The sequence below is a fragment of the Nelusetta ayraudi genome, unplaced genomic scaffold (assembly GCF_046127955.1).
Source record: "Nelusetta ayraudi isolate G7.1 ecotype Tasmania unplaced genomic scaffold, CSIRO-AGI_Nayr_v1 ptg000013l, whole genome shotgun sequence".
NCBI lineage: Eukaryota > Metazoa > Chordata > Actinopteri > Tetraodontiformes > Monacanthidae > Nelusetta > Nelusetta ayraudi.
Window position 1 is genome coordinate 2,282,821 of NW_027466063.1, and position 16,345 is coordinate 2,299,165.

Below are 16,345 nucleotides of genomic sequence, written 5' to 3' on the forward strand. Positions count from 1 at the left end.
GGAGGAATGGGGAAGTCTGAAAGACTGTTGATGCCAGAACACATTAAAAAAACAGTTAACATTTCCAAGGTACTAAATTTTATGCATCACTATAGGTATATTTGAAAAAAGAGGTTCAAGGTGCTCATGCACAGCATGCAGTAAAGATGCACACGGTATACATGCATTGGTGCTATTCAGTGAACTTACCACTCCTAGAATACCATACAAAGTAAAGTATGTGCTGACATTGGTGCAAGTGCTCATGTTCAAGACTGGTCGTACGGCGCTCATGTTGAAGACTGGAGTCAAAGCTTTCAGCAGCGCTGGCTGGGTCGGCTCGGAGCAGTTCACGTCAATGGCACCGGACAGAACTGGCCACACAGACGTCAAAGGTTGGACACTTTTTACGATTCATGCTCTTATATTTTGTTCTTTTCTCGCTTAAAAGCTGACCGTATTTATCTCAACCGTGAGTCAGGGTTTAATGGATCATGTCAAAAAATCGTACATGCAGGAGAAGTGCAACCAATAGTTTCCATACTGGCCGTAAAATCTATGTTGCAGGCCTTGATCATTATGTTAGTAATATATGAGCTCAGGCTCAAAATATATAATCATTTTCAAAAGGTTTACCTGGCATACTGATCAGAAATGTTACCAGAACGGGTGTGAGATCCTAAGAACAGTGGGGAAAATGTGAGTAAGTGATTCATTTCTTTAGTAATGCAATGATACATAATGTTATAGTGACCATTTACCATGAGAGGATAACGTATCTTCAGTGCAGCATTTAGAGAATGCATGATGTCAGAGTCAGCTCTCTACCCATCTGCAGAAAGCAGGTTCATTGCTATCATAACAGTTTTAGTATCACTATGCAATACAGGAACATTTCATTTTCTAAGCTGTGTCCAATATTGATCTTGTGGATGAAAATATAAAGATAGATAAAATTGTAGATCAAAATCGTAAATAAATCTACAGGTAACAGTTACTACACAGCAAAGTCCACTTACCTGGTGATGAATCTCATGCAAGACTGAAATCAGCAGCAGTGGCCAAGATATACACATCGCCCCTGTAAACCGAGCGTGATGTGCACTAACCCTGAGCAAATGATGTGGTAAAATGGAAAACATGTCAAAGCAGCTACTTTCCCTGCAAGACATTGCATACAAAACAGAGATAACCCACTCTTGACGAGATTCACCACAATGTGTGACTTGCAGCTGACCAGATTGACCAGAGCAGCATCACTGTCACATCTGCTGCTGGTCAAAGGCAAATGCACTGTGTTTGGCCTGCCACAAACGGTGCTATTTTTATTATTATTTAAGGTACAAACTTAAACATGGATTTATTGATGTGAATCTGAATTTTAATATGTATATTGTAGTTAAATAAAGTCACAAAAAATGTCATATAAAGTGTTGCTTCAATTTGCTTAAAAAAAGAAAGAAAAAAAAGTGTGTTACATAAAGAGTGACTCCACTTGTTAGAAGGTGACCATATTGCACCAACACAGCAGATACAGTGCAAATAAGATGTGAAACCAAGTGAAACATCAGAAAACAGGAAATATCATTGACACTGTGAAAATTATCACACAAAAATATCACGTAATAACGTGACACTGAGCCCTGATTTTTTTTTCTTTTTTTTTTTTTTTTTAATATCATTATTAGTATTTATATAGTTTTATAAGCATTGTTTTTGCTTCTTCTTCTTTTTTACCCCTGGGATGGCAGCAATGCACTTCCGTACGTCAACACGCCCCACTTCCAGGCGGCCCCGTTTATGTCCTCCAGGCCACCAGGTGTCACTGCATTTCACCAGTTTCATCCGGGGTCTTCTTGTGAGTGACGAAGAATCACCGAGTTGTTCGCACACGTGAGGGGACATCCAAAAACAGACAGTTGTCACACGATGGACTTTACAGAGGTACCAGTGAGCGAGCACCCCGAGAGGAGCAAGAAAAAGAAGGGCAAATTTTCAAAGCGGACGAGCGATGAACAGGAGAGAAGTGAAAAAGACGGAGGAGTTGAGAAAAAGGAGGCTAAGATGGAGCCAGCGGCAGCACCAGCCTTCCCCCCAACGTTTAGTGTGTCCGAAATCAAGAACAAACAGCGACGACACTTCATGTTCATGAAACTCAAGCAGGAAAAAAGAAAGGTAAAGGCACAATAACAATTAGTGGACCGAACTGTCAAATACGGGCCAGGTTAGCCACTATCCATTGGTAGCTTTCAATAACACCGTCAATGGATTGCTTTCCATTGACCATGCTTGAAGCCAAATGACAGGCATTTGTTTTTTGCCGTACCTAACCTGCAGTGACGAATTGTTGTGTCGTGTTTCAGCAAAAGATGCAGCTGAGGAAAAAGAGGAAAAAGGAAAGACAGGCTTTGGGTGACAAGGTGAGTTTGTTTTTCCTCTCCGATACATCTCTAGGAAGAAATGGCATGATTTGAAATGGTGGAATTTTGTTTCTGTTGCTTTTCACTTGAAGGCACCACCCAAAGAGGTCCCAAAGACGATAGAAAACCAGAGAGTCTACGATGAGACAACAGTTGACCCAGGAGATGAAGAGGTACCCACTCTGTCCAGCTGGCTTCGTTTAAACTGTGTCAGGTTTGATTTGCCTTTAACTTATGGACGTTTCTTCTTTCTCAGGTCACATTTGATGAAGCCACGGATGAGTTTTCTGCCTATTTCAACAAACTGACAAACCCTAAAGTTCTCATCACAACGTCAGACCGACCCAGAGGGGTAAGTAGCTTCAGCTGCATATGTTGGGATGGCACTGTTGGTTTTTGTCTTTCAGCCGATATGAGTGTCGCACTGATTGTTATCGTAAACTAGAATGCACATTGAAGGTCTAAGAGTTCTCATTCCTTGAAAAGGTCATGACAAGCATGTGTTCAGTATGAACACAGTGCACTGATGCACCTATACTCACTGAGGCTTCCCTTCCTCATTTCATTTTTTTATTTTATTCATTTATTTATTTATTTTCTTAGTTGGGATGGGAGAGGGACGGGTGCATCTATTGTTTAAAACAGGGGTGTCAAGCTCAAAACACATAGTGGGGCCAAAATGTTAAACTTTAGAACTAAGTCATGGGCCGACATTGATATTTATTGAAAAAACATCTTCCTCCAGATATGACAGTGAACCTTTTTAGATGGACCCAAGTTTTGCTTCAACCTGAATATGGAACATGCAAAATCGAATTCCATATTTAATAAAATAAAACTTACAATAAATAAATTGTATACCTCTTTTTATTTGTAGCCATCCTTCCATGCATTTTCCATACCCACTTCTTCCTGAGCTCCTGATTAACATGCCAAAGTGCCAGGGATTTGTAGTATTAGCAGTGCACGTGCTGTGTGATACCAGCGGGCCAGTTCTAGCAGTGGTTTGGTATCACCCGCGGTCCAGAGTTTGATACCTACGGCTTAAAACTCCCGGACAGCAAACACAGTGTCTTTTAACCGTTAACCGTTTTATGAGCAACGTGTGTTTGTTTGTCACCTGTGTTTTCTTATTCATCAAATGAATGTTTCTCCTCCACGTCTTGCAGAGAATGGTGAAGTTTTGTGAACAGCTGGCCACCGTCATCCCAAATGCCCATGTGTATTACAGAAGAGGCTTGGCCCTGAAGAGGGTCATCCCTCAGTGTATCGCCAGGGACTTCACTTACTTGATGGTCCTCAATGAGGACCGCCAAGTGCCCAGTATCCTCAAGGACAGCGGTGTCGTCCGTGCATACAGTTTTGATAACTTTGCTTCTACCAAAAACATTTTTCCCCTTGTGTGAGTATCTTTAATTAGACAACGATACAAAGTGCAATCCTTAACTTTGATGTTAAGATGGTATGGTTCTCTGCCATTTACCCAATGGGCCAACTGCTCACTTCAAGGTCAGCAATGTTCGACTTCGCAAGGAAATGAAGGCAAGTTCAAGAATGTTGTTTTTTTGGGGGGGGGTTAATTTCCTCAATTTAAAGCTTTGTTGGAATTGAACAAATTACACCTTTTCACCTAAGATTTAGCTTGTTATGTTTGGGTTACCGTTTGTTTTATCATAGTACAGTGAACTAATTAGAACTCTACCTCAAAAATCTAGTTCGACATTGACCGAGTGTGTTTCTGCAGAGACGGGGCAAAAATCCAACTGAACACTATCCAGAGGTGATTTTGAACAACTTCTCCACACGTCTGGGCCACAGCATCGGACGACTGTTCGCTGCCCTTTTCCCTCAAGACCCACAGTTTTTGGGCCGACAGGTGGTCACCTTCCACAACCAGAGAGACTTCGTTTTTTTCCGGTTCCACAGGTGAGGCTGTGGACTGTGAACTCGAGATGAGTTTCACCTCATTTGAAAACACATGACACAATTCTGGCTCGTCAAATGTAGTTCCAAAATGGGGTCCTTTAAAAAAAGGTGTGTAGCAGAATCAGCATTACGCAACCCTCTGTTCAGGTACATCTTCAAGAATGAGAAGAAAGTTGGTATTCAGGAGCTGGGACCTCGCTTCACTCTCAAACTGCGCTCGCTACAAAAAGGAACCTTTGACTCAAAGTTTGGGGAGTATGAGTGGGTGCTGAAGGTGAGTCACTCAAAATTGGGATTGTTGTCGTCTCATTTTCCCCAGTTATTATGGTTGCTAATAAGTTGATTTTTGAGATTAATTATTTTTTTTAAATGTCATGTAATTTCTTGAAGTGGCTGAGAAGAGCATCAAATATTTTGAATAAATGTATTACACTACTTATAGTAGTCAGAAACGTCTTTTTGTAGAATTGCTGTGCTAATTGATGAATTGTGCTGATTTTTTTCCTATCTAATTATTGCCGTTCTCTATTTCTAGCGGCACGAGATGGATGCTTGCAGACGGAAATTCCAGCTTTAAATACAAAGGTTTTTGTTTTGTTTTGTAACAAGGAACTTTTTAACCCATTGCCAATAATTTCTTTAGTGGGTGGCCATCTTCTCTGTAGAGCATCAGCAGTCATCTGTCTTTTTTTAAACCTGAAAGGAGTTGCAAAGATCTACAAAGTGGAAGGAGGAATTCCCCATTGGCTCATCAATACAGTACATTGTTCCCTCTAGGGAAATGTTTGGTTGGTTTAACACAAATTCAATGGAATTGGTAAAATGCTCATATAGTATATTGTTCTAAAATAAATTCAGTCCCACTTGAAAAAGAGCAGTGTTAGATGTGCAACAATTAGGCTGTACAGATATCTAAATGTTGTGCTTAATCTTAAGAGTTTCACAGATGTCCCATTATGTGTATACTTTAATAAAACAAAGATTTCAAAATTTCTAAATAAATCATTTATTCATTCTTAAAACCAAGCATGAAAAAAAATTACAATTCAAAAGGCACCATACGTGAGTTGTGTAGACAAGGTTTAGCTACTCCTACACAATAAAGTTAAGACATTATTGGTTATACACAAAAACTTGGAAATGTTGAGGCTAATATTAAAATTTAAAAAAAAAAAAAAAGTTGTTCATTTGCTTGTCCCAAATTTCTGAACACTCCTGAGGCAATTCTATCCACAGCGAAGGTTCTGCATCCAAGTTCCAACAAGGCACAAAGAAGTCTGAAACCTGCAGAAAAGCGACATGCATCAGCCAGAATAGTGGAAATATTACAGTTTGTTCTGAAACGACCAGAGCAAAGTTACAACTAACAAGGTTCACACTTGGGATTTTCCAGTTGTTGCCACATACCAGTTGCATCAGGGATATTGGTACAAAACTAAATAAAAGATTGTGCTCTTGGCAGCACGGTATATAAACTCGTGCAATAGCTGGACGTAAACGTCACCTAATACTTGCTTGCGAGTATTTGAACGTGTTCATCAACATGTTTAGCATCTGTGAAGAGATTTAAGCCTGAGACGTTCAGATTCCAGGGTCTTCCTTTAGCCAACCCTGGTAAACATGGTCTCGGTTTGGGAATCAGCTGACATGAATAGGGGCTATGACGCACAGCGGTACTCACGGCGGCGTGCCGGTGCTATAGGAAGGAGCAGACTTTCTGCGGTCTGAACGGATTGTTGCTGGACGACATGCCGGTGAGCAGCGGGTCCTGCTGGGCGTGCTGGAGGCAGAACTTCTGCAGGTCCGCCGCGGCCTGGGACACCTGTTGAAAATAAAATCCAACCAAAGCGCATAAAAACAACTACAATCAAGTAAAACCTGTAAAACAATTTTAAAAAAAAATATATAAATAGATGAGGCACGGGGAATGGGGTCAATTCTGAAGCGCACACAGCTACAAATACAAAATAACACGCCCTGTCTCAGCATTACGACCTCGAACAAAAATGCACCTTCACTCTGTTGATCCCTGCTTCGAGGCGAAGTTGTTGGACGACTTTCTTCATCGCTACGATGTTGGATGACCCCGACATGTTTACTTACTTTCTTTTAAAACGTAAAAAAAAAAAAGAAAGAAAGAAAGAAAGAAAGAAGTGCGGCCTGAGAAACGAGAAAGACTGGGAACTGAAAAGAAAAGCAGTCGTTCGTAGCTTACTTGCTAACCGCCGTGTTCTCATGAGAGACTTTTAGCGTCCGCCCTTTGTTGCCTTCATGGGATCAACCAACGTCCATGGGATCAACAACATTTAGGAATTTTTATTTTATTTTTTTTTAAAATATGGGTTAAAAACACTCATCATTTTATCTGTTAAATATGCTTGGTGTGTGGATTTGATTTTATGTTACAACACATGTATGTGGGAGAAAAATAAACGACAGAGATGGACATATTTAAGTGAGATACATGCTCGAGGGAAAGTTTAAACAAAGTTCTGGTCCCTGGTTAATTTTTCAAAGGTATATTCTAGCATTCCTGGTTATCGGTTTCGGTTGTTGAAACTGCGATTTCTGGTATTTTTACCTCAACAAAACAGGGGGAAACAGCCTGTTCGATTTATAGTTTGGAATTTCTACAGTTTTTTAGGTACTCGAATGCGCCACCAACACTGTCTAGCCTCTAGTGGCGAAAAGACGTCACGACAACCGATTATATGAAGTAAACATCCAAATATGTCGTGATGTTTTGAATAAAAACAAATGAATAAATCATGTTTCGGTAAGTGTAACGTGTTGAATTGAATTGAACCACAGTGTGCCTGGCTCCTCCTCAGCCACGCCCCGTGTTCTTAACGCGCACACAGCATCAGAGGTGGGCCAGTGATGGATCTGTCCTGGGACTCGTTGAGATTTCCTCAAGACACAAGACCGGCAAGCTGCAAGGTAAGAGCCGACAACCAATGCGCACACATAGAAGCTCTTTGTAAGCCACTGAAACGTGTGTTTCTGTTGTGCACTTAGTTTGTGGAGCTGCATGTTCTCTATGTGCCAGATGACTACTGGGATGTGAAACTCCATAAAGTCCCCGCTGAAGCCATAGAACGCTTCATATCCGCCGGCTTCATCAGGTACACCTGCCCTTGTGCCGTATGTACCGTGTTTAAAAGAAAGAAAGGAAGAAAGAAAAAAAGAAAGAAAGATAGAAAGAAGCTGCTCGTATTGAAAATATTACGAAGTTGGATATTTGTAAATGGCACTTAGATTTGCAATATGGTTTTGTACCTTCAAACACTGCCAAGTCTCACACGTCGGCCCTTTAAAAATATTGGTACAAAATGTAAGCATTATACATTTCTATCAAGTAAAATTATAATGCAATATTCAAAATGTTGGGGTTTTTTTTTATGTAAAAAGGTTTAATCTGCTTTTCGAAAAACAGCTATTGTTGTTGTTGTTTCTTTGTTTTTTGTTTTTTTAAACTGTTAGTTGCCATAAAGCCACCTTTTACTTTACCCTTTGAACTTTCGCCATGTTTAAAACTTGGAAGCAAAATACCTATTATCACAACAATAACTGTTTCTTCAGTGTTTCTTGTGTGACCCCCTAAGACAAAATTGACGTGAAAACAAATTGTGTTTTATAGACAAATTTGTGTTTTGCTCCTCTCCCCATTCTTCAAATGATGCCAGAGTTGATCCCGATATCACCCTGAAAACTCTGAGGAGCGAGTTGGGAGGTCTTCTTGGCGCCGAGAGGAGGATCAACAAATTCTCCTTCCTGAAATGTGTTGGTCGTAGTCTGGCACTGGTAAGCGCAGCTGACAGTTTATAGGTCTGTTCGCTTTAAAGACCAACAATAGAGACACTTTGTTCAACAAGTGCACTATTCACAATGCTGCTCTGCAGAATGTTAAAGACGTGTGTGTGTGCGCGTGCATGTGCGTGCGTGTTCTTTTTTTATGAGAACTCTGTTCCTTTGTGTTACAGGTCAAGAAGAGCCAGGAGAGTGGTCTGAAAGTAAAAACATTTGCACCACCTTATGTATGTAATGACTTTATACGTTCTTAACATTTTTCACTGGGACATTGTGAGAAAACACTAAGAATTCTGTGTGTACTGGGCTGGGTGTAAGAGCAGTTTTACCGATACACATTATTGTTGTTGTTGGTGGTGGTGGTGGTGTTTTTTGTATTTATTTAAGAAAAAAAAAAAAAAAAAAAAAAAACTTAATACAACCCTAAAGATTTTCACGAATCTTCCCGAGTAATACACTCACGCACTTGTTAAGTTTGTTCTCACCTGGTTCCAGGCCCCACAGCCAGAGCTGTACCTGCTGCCCACCGTGGAGAACGACGGCAGCGTTTGCTCCCAGTCTTTCACTCCAGACACCAGCAGCAGCTCCCCAGACCGCCAGACTTATTACCTCCCGCCCAGGTCCTGCATCCTGCCAGCAGGAACAAAAGAGTCCACTAAATTCCAGCTCGCCCCCCAGCGTTCCCATCAGTCACTCCCTTGCCAGTTACTAGAGGAGGTGGAGGAAGAGGAGGAGAAGGAAGATAAAAGTTTTAGCTCCCCGGGAGAAGAAGAAGAAGACGACCATGGGGCGGATGGCCTGTCTTCCAGCAAGTCAGAGTGGGCAGAGCTGGGATGTTGGCCAAGGCAGCGCTCTTTACAGGAGAATGGTAAATAAAAAATAAATATACATCTAGAATTAAATATCCAAAATTGAATGTTGTGGCTGACTGTTGCAAACACAATATTCCTCATCATCAGTCACATGAATTTCTAGCCTGTCGATGAACTCATTTATAATAACTCACTTCTTCAAATCACTCTGCATTTTGAGAAGAGTGCATTAAAATCATTATCGTGCTCTTGGATGGTCATACCTCTCCCAGGCTAGTGACAACACGTCCAGCAAGGTCTTTCTTTCACCAAAACCATGACTTTTTACAGGAGGCTATGAGCAATTAAAAAAAATCCTGTTGCCGTAAAGTTTACGAGGCAGCATAAGTGAGGATGTTTTTCTGCAGCTGCGCAGCGGTGTGAAGGCGATGCAGCTCTGCTGAAGGAGTTGTCAGAGAAATCCGGAGCCTCCAGCAGGAACATTCAGTATCGCAGACAGAACACCGAGTCGGGAGCGCATCCATTTCTGGATGACAGAGATCCAGGCTTTTCCTGCACACGCAGGTACGGAAAGGCAACTGTGGGGCGCGTGTGTGCTCATGGTGAGCACTGCTACTGTTACTGCTGCTGCCACTGGATGTATGAACACTGTGTCTGTTTCAGGCCTCCGAAGCCCAGAGACACGAACGCACTGAGGTCCGTCGAGCACGGCTCATCAAAAAGGGTAACGTATTGCTTCACGTACAGCCCGTGTATTGCATTGTGAAGCACTCAAGCCGGGACTTTAGTGAGGCTTAAAGAAACAAAAAAACAAATGGGAAGTGCCCCAATCTGTTATATCCGTCTGTAGTCCAGCAAGGAAACAAAAATGATCCCGAGATCCACTACGTCGACAAAAACAAGCAGAGAGGAGGAGGAGGAGCCGTGTATGTAAATACAAACCTGCAATAAAATATGGAATGGATTGATTAAGGCCCTTACATAATGTACTAGCATGAGTCGGTTAAAGAACTACTACAATCTTACAGTGCTTGCAAAGTATAAGGAGGAACAATTCGAAGCCAGTGTCTGATGACAACATCTTGAAGCCTTTTATACTCAAGGCATGATAGAACATGTACTACATAGTCATCTGCTCAATGTGTATTAGTACATACTACGTTGGACTGTATGTTATGTATTAGGTATTGTGTATCTATGATTTATCTATTTATAATTGCGATATGGTTTACATATACTTGAGCAAAGACTTTAAACAATGAAACGGATACAAACAACCTGTCAACTCTTATTTTTTTGCATATCCTCGTATTTTTCATCTATGATTAGTCAATACTACAATATAAATACAGAAAGTGAACACGTGTAGGATCGAATAAGCTCTGCTTCTTCCTTTTGGATCATTCAGATTGTGAAATTGAAAGATGTGATGTCCTAACGTATCCAACATGCACGTTCGAAGTAAACTAAACCCTCACCATGAAAAGCTGTAAAAAGAGAAGTCCATGGCAGTCAGCTGGGACAAAGACTCATGCTGCTGACTTTGACGCTCCCACAGAATCCAGTGGTGTCGCTCCAGCCTGTTGGCTGTGTCTCTCCCTGTCCAGTCACACACTCGGTCTCGACTGCCCACAGAACAGCAACAGCCACGACTCCCATTCAGCACAGAATTCGTAAACGTCAAGCCCTTCTACCACACGTCATACTCATTCGTTTTCAGTATCACTATTAATTGCCTTGTTTTAGTATGGCTGAAATTTCTTTGCTTTCCTGTAAGTAGAAGAATTAGTGGAAGAACTCAAGCAGGCGAGAGATCAGAGGAAGCAGCTGGAGTGGAAGAGGCAAGAGTTGCTTCGGAAGGGGAAAGACTTATTGTCTCAGAACAGACACCGCAGGAACCAAGGTGAGGAGCAGAAAAACACCGTTTCAGAAAGCTTTTTTTTTTTATCGTAATTTGGTCATTACGATAGTACCAGCTTGGTCAGAAGATGAATACATGGAAAGTGTAAGGTTTTTCTGGTATCGTTAATAGTTCGTGACAGCTGGAAGAAGAAATATTTTGAAACCAAAAAGGCCACTGCAGCACTTGAGGAAAGACTCAAGAACTTACAGCAGGAGTTGGAGGCAACTTACAACAAACTCTTGCACCAACTGCAAGCCAGAGACAACAGAGGGAAGCCAAAACGTCAAGGGAGATCCTCCGTGAAGGTTACGCGGAAATCCTACAAAACTGCCATATAACAGCCAACATCTAGCCATATATTGAGTGGGAGGGGAAGTGTATTTGCTAAGCAGGTTTTTATTCAGGCTAACATTCACAGGTAGATATTGACTTTGTCTGTTACAAAATTAAAATGCTTACAATAGTATGTATCTTTTAAAGACACAAATCTCATTCAGTTAGACAATGACAATTGGATCGTTGGTGTTGCGTTCTCTGCCGGGCTGCATCTAATCGTCACTGCCGTAACACGGGTGTGTCATTTCAGAATGAGCTCATCATTCAGATCATGACAGAGAGCCATGAGATTGACAGTCTGAAGAGGAAGATAGAGGACGCCAAGATGAAGCTGATAACGGAAATAAAGGTGCAAGATTTTCTATGAATTTTATCAAACTGTTTGTCAAACCGATCAAGGAAAAAAACACTATGCAACTTCTGGCATACTTACAATTGAAGTTCTGTTATCTTTGATTGTCCATGCATGTCACCATGTGCCCACTACGGAAATATTCCTGTAGCCTATGCAGTTTCTTCTTAAAAGTCATATGAGCTATGTGTTAAGGCACACAGAGCTAAGACCCTGTGATATCAATGTACTATTTAGGAAGAAAAACTGTATGCACTTCATGATCTATTTTTATGAACATGATTTGAAGCTGAGGAAACAGGCTGCCATGGAGCTGAAGGACCTGAAAGCAGAGCTTGTCCAAAAGAGGAACCAGTCATCTGGAACCACAGCCTCGCTGGGTTTGGGGACTAATCTGTGGGACAAGCCATAGATCCAACAGAGGCCTTAACTAGTCAGTTTCTGGAATTTTTTACTCTTTGCTCAACTTCTCCACCTGTCATAGTTGAAAAATAAAGCTTCTTCTCTAATATGGTGAACCTCACTCAAGTCTATTTGTTCACTTTTACTTTTAGATTCCGTAATTTTAGTGAAGAGACTCGGGTTCATTCAAATTTGTTTTATTAAATGGAGTGCATGTGAGTCAGTAAGCTTGGCTTTAGTAATCAAAAGTGCTGTCACAATCCTGTTATTGGTACTCAGGCAACTGGCAGAGCTGTTAATCCAGAGGAATGCCTTGGACATTCAGCTACATTCAATAAGAGCAGCAAAAAAAACAAAAAAAACAAACAGTAAAAGTGAAGAGCAAGGGTGAATTGCTGAACACGGAGTCAAACAAGAATGTACTGGCTTAGTGTGCTCGGTGGTGATACAGCCTACATGTCTACAGGGGGAGGAAACTAGCATCCTAACAGTGCATTCCACATTGCTGCGGTCTGCTGCCGGGCCACCGGTTCATCGCTGTAGTTCAAGATGTTGCCGTTCCACATGCCAATGCCCCTCAAACCAGCTTTTTTCACATAGGCAGCTTTGGGACAAATGCTTTGCGGGTCATCATACCAGACCTGATGAATCTGTCCATTTGGGGCCTGAGTGGGGAAAAAGACAAAGGCAGATGGCTGAGTTTGTGGGCCCATCGTGTGAAGACTTGATACATTTCATCAGCAGAAACGTTTCACGGCCGTGTGTAATTGTCTTACGTCGAAAAAGTGGGAAAGTGAGAGTTTAGTTTGACACTGGCACAGACATCAGGTTTGTTGCAGAAAGATCATTATTCAAAGGCAACAATTCTTTCTTTGCTGGCAAAATTTTTATTTTTGCAAGCGCTGGCGATTGTTTTGGAGTTTTAAGCGCATCCAAAACCCCACATAAATTGCATAAATGTTAAAATAAAGACTAAATACCTTATAATTGAAGTAGGGGGCTTTCTGGTTGTCGTCCCAAAGCCTGCCTGTCATTGAGCCATTGACTTGCTGCATGATCCACTTGTAGGCTTTCTGTTTACCAGCTGCATCACTGCAAGGAGCTCCACGGAAAGGAACTTTCTCTATGGTGCAGACGCCCTCCTGGTGGCAGAATAGTGGATTGGGATATTTCTTTAATTCTACTAAGTCTAAGAAAAACACATGACGACAAAATGACTTGGCGACGCACACAGTTTCTACATCGGTGCAGGAAAGACGTCTGCCTGAAAAATGTACATTAATGCCTTAAGCAGAAATGTTGATTAATGTGAACACACACACACACACACACACACACACACACACACACACACACACACACACACACACACACACACACACACACACACACACACACACACACACACACACAACATTTTAAGTGAGTAGATAAAATGAGCAGGTTACCTCAGAGAGGCTGAGACATGAATAGTCGTAGCCATACCACGGTAACCCCATCACAAGTTTTTTATGATCAATCGACAGATTCAGATAGAGGTCATATGCTAAGAAAAAAAACACACAAAAAAGGTACTTTACATGCTGTCAGTAATATTTTTTTTCTTTTTGCAATTTTTCCACAAACAAAATGGACACGGTACCGTCAAGAGTTTGAGATAACGGGGCATTTGCCATTGCGATGCAGTCCCCCGTGATCTGGCTCTGTTCATCATACGACATCACAAACACCAGGTCGGAGAATTTGGCAATGGTCACATAATCGTAGCAGCGCTTGTCGACGCATTTTGGCGACCAGGCAACATCAAACGAGACCTGGCGAGGGAGAGAATGGGTGGGACGACACCGGAGGAGGATTAGCAAAGCCCACTCAGTCATTTGTGTTTTTCACAGGACAGTAAAATAAATCATCTGTAAATAAAAATGAGGCAAAATTCAGTATGTTATTTGCAGTCTTGTCATTTGAGCACCTCTCTCGTTCAGGATAATGCTGCAAATTACATTGCATTTACGAGAAAGAGGGGACCCGGGACATCACAGACGGAGCACACCTGCTGGATGGAACAGGAGGGGGGAAAAAACATTGATATTTTCTGCCAGACTCAAATAAAATGTATTGTCCAGCTCTTGATGCAAAAATGACAACCAGCCCAGTGTCCTCTAGCATTTGCTTAACTTAGGATTCTGCCTAAAACTTGACCTAAAATGCAGCTTAAAAACAAACTTTCAGCTCTCCGTTCACCTGTGAACCTGGTATCTCCCTGTGGAAGGCCTCTGCCGTCTCCTTGACCAGGTTTGTCAGAGCGTAGTATTCTGGCGACTCGCTCTCCACCTTTTGTTCGATGTCAATGTTGATCCCATCCATGAACTGAGACTTTGCTAAATTGACCTTCTCTGTTATCCATGCTGCCCTCTGTTTTTGGTCCACAATGCTTGACAGGAGAACATCACCTTCATCCAATCACACAAGAAGAACAGCATTTAGCCTCCCAACAGGAAGAGAAGATGGCAAAAGGTTCAAAATAATAATAAAATAAAAGGTCAGGAAATGGTTGCGCGTTGATTGATAGACTTTCTGAAACTGCTGATTTTGACCAATTCACACCAAGACAAACTCCACCACCACATTTCCGTACCTTTGAGAACAACCCGTGCTCCTTTGGAATGAGCATAGCACATAAGTTCCGGGTCATATTTTCCAAACATTGCCAATGTTGTCACCATTGTCCAGTCGTAGAACATCCATGTCTTTCCTCCCACATCAAACACAAAAACCTGAGAACGGACACACAGAGAAATATCCATATTTATTTAAATATGGATAAATAACGATGAAGTAGTCTGCCCAAAAGCTTTCATGTATTTTAATGGAATAGATTCCAGCTCCCAGGGTCTCCTACCACCACTGTTTGCTATCATTATTTCAGGAAAATATGCTTTTTCAAGGTCGGATTACTTGATAACTTTACTCGAACTGAGAGTGGCGCTTAGATGTTTTTTATTATATAATTTGTCCAGCTCGGAAAGACAATGTATTTCCATAAACATGACTTTGAAGCTCGTTGTCTACTTTACTACGACATTTATTGCGTCTTTAAGTCATTTCTTTTTTCTTTTATTTTTTTGTAAGTAAAAATAAATAAATACATAAATTAATTAATTCCGAAGTTCAGATGTGTCAACATCTTTCAAATATTACCGTAACGGTTGTCGTTAATCCAACCATGACGATTGTAAAGCAGGGGAGACGTCGTTTTTTGTATCATCATGCACCGCAGAGAGGAGTTCACAAATAACGTCGAGGATTGCTTTTTTTTCTGTCTTCTAAGTTAAATGCGTGTTTGTTAATTAACCATCAGCCTATGACGCAAAGCAAATAAAACGTTTGTTTGGTTTTTTTTTGGGTTTGTTTTTTTTTCGTACGTCCGAAAGTCATGGAATAAGCTTGCTCAGCGAACGCTAGTTAACTTAGGTAAATGCGCACTTCACGGCAGTAATTAGTGAATTACCGCCCCTGTCAACACTGGCATCTGAATTCTAATACTCTGTCAGTTACGAACTGTGTGATTTAGGGCATATTATTTCCATATTTAAGTCGTAAGGAAATATGTTTAAAGTATGTAACTGTGATACCTTTGATATTTTACGCTGAAAAATATAACAACTGTGCCACTGAGAAATGTATTATGCGTCATTATTTTTAATACATGTGCATAAAAACGTATGCTGTCGAGCAGTACAACAGTATAACACAGGTGTGTAGATTTAAGCAAATTAGGTTAATCAGAAGTCCAAAATAGGTGGTGAGAAATAAAGACGCTAATCGCGACCAATAGCCTCACGGAAAAAGCAATCGACAGATTAGTCGACAACAAAAATCATCTTTAGTTGCAGCCCGACAAACAACGTCCGTATGCAAATCCGATAACATTTGTAGACGCGACTTGTGAGCACAGACGTTACTTCCTCATCAAATATCAGCAGCTACAATCACAAAAAGATTGTAGCTGCCGAGTTCGAATGATGAGTCTTAAGTGTGACGAGAACTTCTACAGTGCCAAGTGGCCGCGGCTGTCGGTGGAAGAATACAAAAGAAACTTGCTGAGATGTAGGCTGAAACTACCTCAAAGTCTCTTTCTTTGCGGATCTGTTGACAGAGCTCCGGTCTCGCACACGGACAAACCGCAGCTCTGCACACCAAAAAACTCGACGACAAAATGAGCAGAGACCATAACATGTTGGAGAGAAAGGTGAGGTGGGGACGAACAGTTTTGATTCCGCGTGACATCGACGAAGTTTGACATGGACCACCGTGTCACGGATATGTCGTATCCGGTCATGTTTATTCTACGGCAAGTGTCAAGGCTCAAAGTAAGGGGAATTTTTTTTTTTAACCCGGCACTTTA

General features: G+C 41.3%; 4 protein-coding genes across 6 annotated transcripts; 2 read left to right on the forward strand and 2 right to left on the reverse strand.

Moving 5' to 3' along the window:
- Positions 1-1,830: 1,830 nt before the first annotated feature.
- On the forward strand, positions 1,831-5,315 carry rpf1 (ribosome production factor 1 homolog). Its single transcript, XM_076022748.1, has 9 exons — positions 1,831-2,154; positions 2,343-2,399; positions 2,492-2,572; positions 2,656-2,751; positions 3,569-3,722; positions 3,859-3,941; positions 4,144-4,325; positions 4,473-4,599; positions 4,861-5,315. The coding sequence occupies exons 1-9, from the start codon at positions 1,909-1,911 to the stop codon at positions 4,900-4,902; spliced, it is 1,068 nt and encodes a 355-aa protein (XP_075878863.1). The 5' UTR covers positions 1,831-1,908; the 3' UTR covers positions 4,903-5,315.
- On the reverse strand, positions 5,316-6,568 carry LOC142885933 (guanine nucleotide-binding protein G(I)/G(S)/G(O) subunit gamma-5). Of its 2 annotated transcripts, none has more exons than XM_076022750.1 (3): positions 6,338-6,568; positions 5,995-6,147; positions 5,316-5,609 (listed from the first exon to the last, which is right to left on the reverse strand). In XM_076022750.1, the coding sequence occupies exons 1-2, from the start codon at positions 6,416-6,418 to the stop codon at positions 6,022-6,024; spliced, it is 207 nt and encodes a 68-aa protein (XP_075878865.1). In that variant the 5' UTR covers positions 6,419-6,568; the 3' UTR covers positions 5,316-5,609; positions 5,995-6,021. The 2 variants fall into 2 exon arrangements, with proteins under 2 accessions (XP_075878865.1, XP_075878864.1); XM_076022749.1 differs by having other exon boundaries at positions 6,007-6,147; positions 6,338-6,565.
- A 171-nt stretch (positions 6,569-6,739) lies between these two features.
- Positions 6,740-12,051, forward strand: spata1 (spermatogenesis associated 1). Of its 2 annotated transcripts, none has more exons than XM_076022744.1 (12): positions 6,740-7,265; positions 7,344-7,450; positions 8,012-8,129; positions 8,309-8,362; positions 8,631-9,003; positions 9,355-9,511; positions 9,611-9,671; positions 10,506-10,620; positions 10,725-10,850; positions 10,980-11,155; positions 11,437-11,535; positions 11,828-12,051. In XM_076022744.1, exons 1-12 carry the CDS (start codon positions 7,206-7,208, stop codon positions 11,948-11,950), a joined length of 1,569 nt encoding a protein of 522 aa, XP_075878859.1. In that variant the 5' UTR covers positions 6,740-7,205; the 3' UTR covers positions 11,951-12,051. The 2 variants fall into 2 exon arrangements, with proteins under 2 accessions (XP_075878859.1, XP_075878860.1); XM_076022745.1 differs by having other exon boundaries at positions 10,728-10,850.
- Positions 12,052-12,121: 70 nt separating this feature from the next.
- Positions 12,122-16,272, reverse strand: ctbs (chitobiase, di-N-acetyl-). Its single transcript, XM_076022747.1, has 7 exons — positions 16,063-16,272; positions 14,576-14,714; positions 14,182-14,390; positions 13,583-13,754; positions 13,389-13,486; positions 12,921-13,082; positions 12,122-12,605 (listed from the first exon to the last, which is right to left on the reverse strand). Exons 1-7 carry the CDS (start codon positions 16,225-16,227, stop codon positions 12,417-12,419), a joined length of 1,134 nt encoding a protein of 377 aa, XP_075878862.1. The 5' UTR covers positions 16,228-16,272; the 3' UTR covers positions 12,122-12,416.
- Positions 16,273-16,345: the final 73 nt, after the last annotated feature.

Bases quoted from the DNA above. Each gene is read 5' to 3' on its own strand.
- rpf1 (XM_076022748.1), top strand. From the start codon at position 1,909: ATGGACTTTACAGAGGTACCAGTGAGCGAGCACCCCGAGAGGAGCAAG. The intron at 2,155-2,342 runs GTAAAGGCACAA...GTCGTGTTTCAG, and splicing joins TCAAGCAGGAAAAAAGAAAG to CAAAAGATGCAGCTGAGGAA. The intron at 3,723-3,858 runs GTATCCTCAAGG...TTTGATGTTAAG, and splicing joins TGAGGACCGCCAAGTGCCCA to ATGGTATGGTTCTCTGCCAT.
- LOC142885933 (XM_076022750.1), bottom strand. From the start codon at position 6,418: ATGTCGGGGTCATCCAACATCGTAGCGATGAAGAAAGTCGTCCAACAA. The intron at 6,148-6,337 runs GTGCATTTTTGT...TATTTTCAACAG, and splicing joins CAGGGATCAACAGAGTGAAG to GTGTCCCAGGCCGCGGCGGA.
- spata1 (XM_076022744.1), top strand. From the start codon at position 7,206: ATGGATCTGTCCTGGGACTCGTTGAGATTTCCTCAAGACACAAGACCG. The intron at 8,363-8,630 runs GTATGTAATGAC...ACCTGGTTCCAG, and splicing joins AAACATTTGCACCACCTTAT to GCCCCACAGCCAGAGCTGTA. The intron at 10,851-10,979 runs GTGAGGAGCAGA...TATCGTTAATAG, and splicing joins CAGACACCGCAGGAACCAAG to TTCGTGACAGCTGGAAGAAG.
- ctbs (XM_076022747.1), bottom strand. From the start codon at position 16,227: ATGTCACGCGGAATCAAAACTGTTCGTCCCCACCTCACCTTTCTCTCC. The intron at 14,391-14,575 runs GTACGGAAATGT...GATTGGATGAAG, and splicing joins AGCACGGGTTGTTCTCAAAG to GTGATGTTCTCCTGTCAAGC. The intron at 12,606-12,920 runs GTATTTAGTCTT...TTCCCCACTCAG, and splicing joins CCCCCTACTTCAATTATAAG to GCCCCAAATGGACAGATTCA.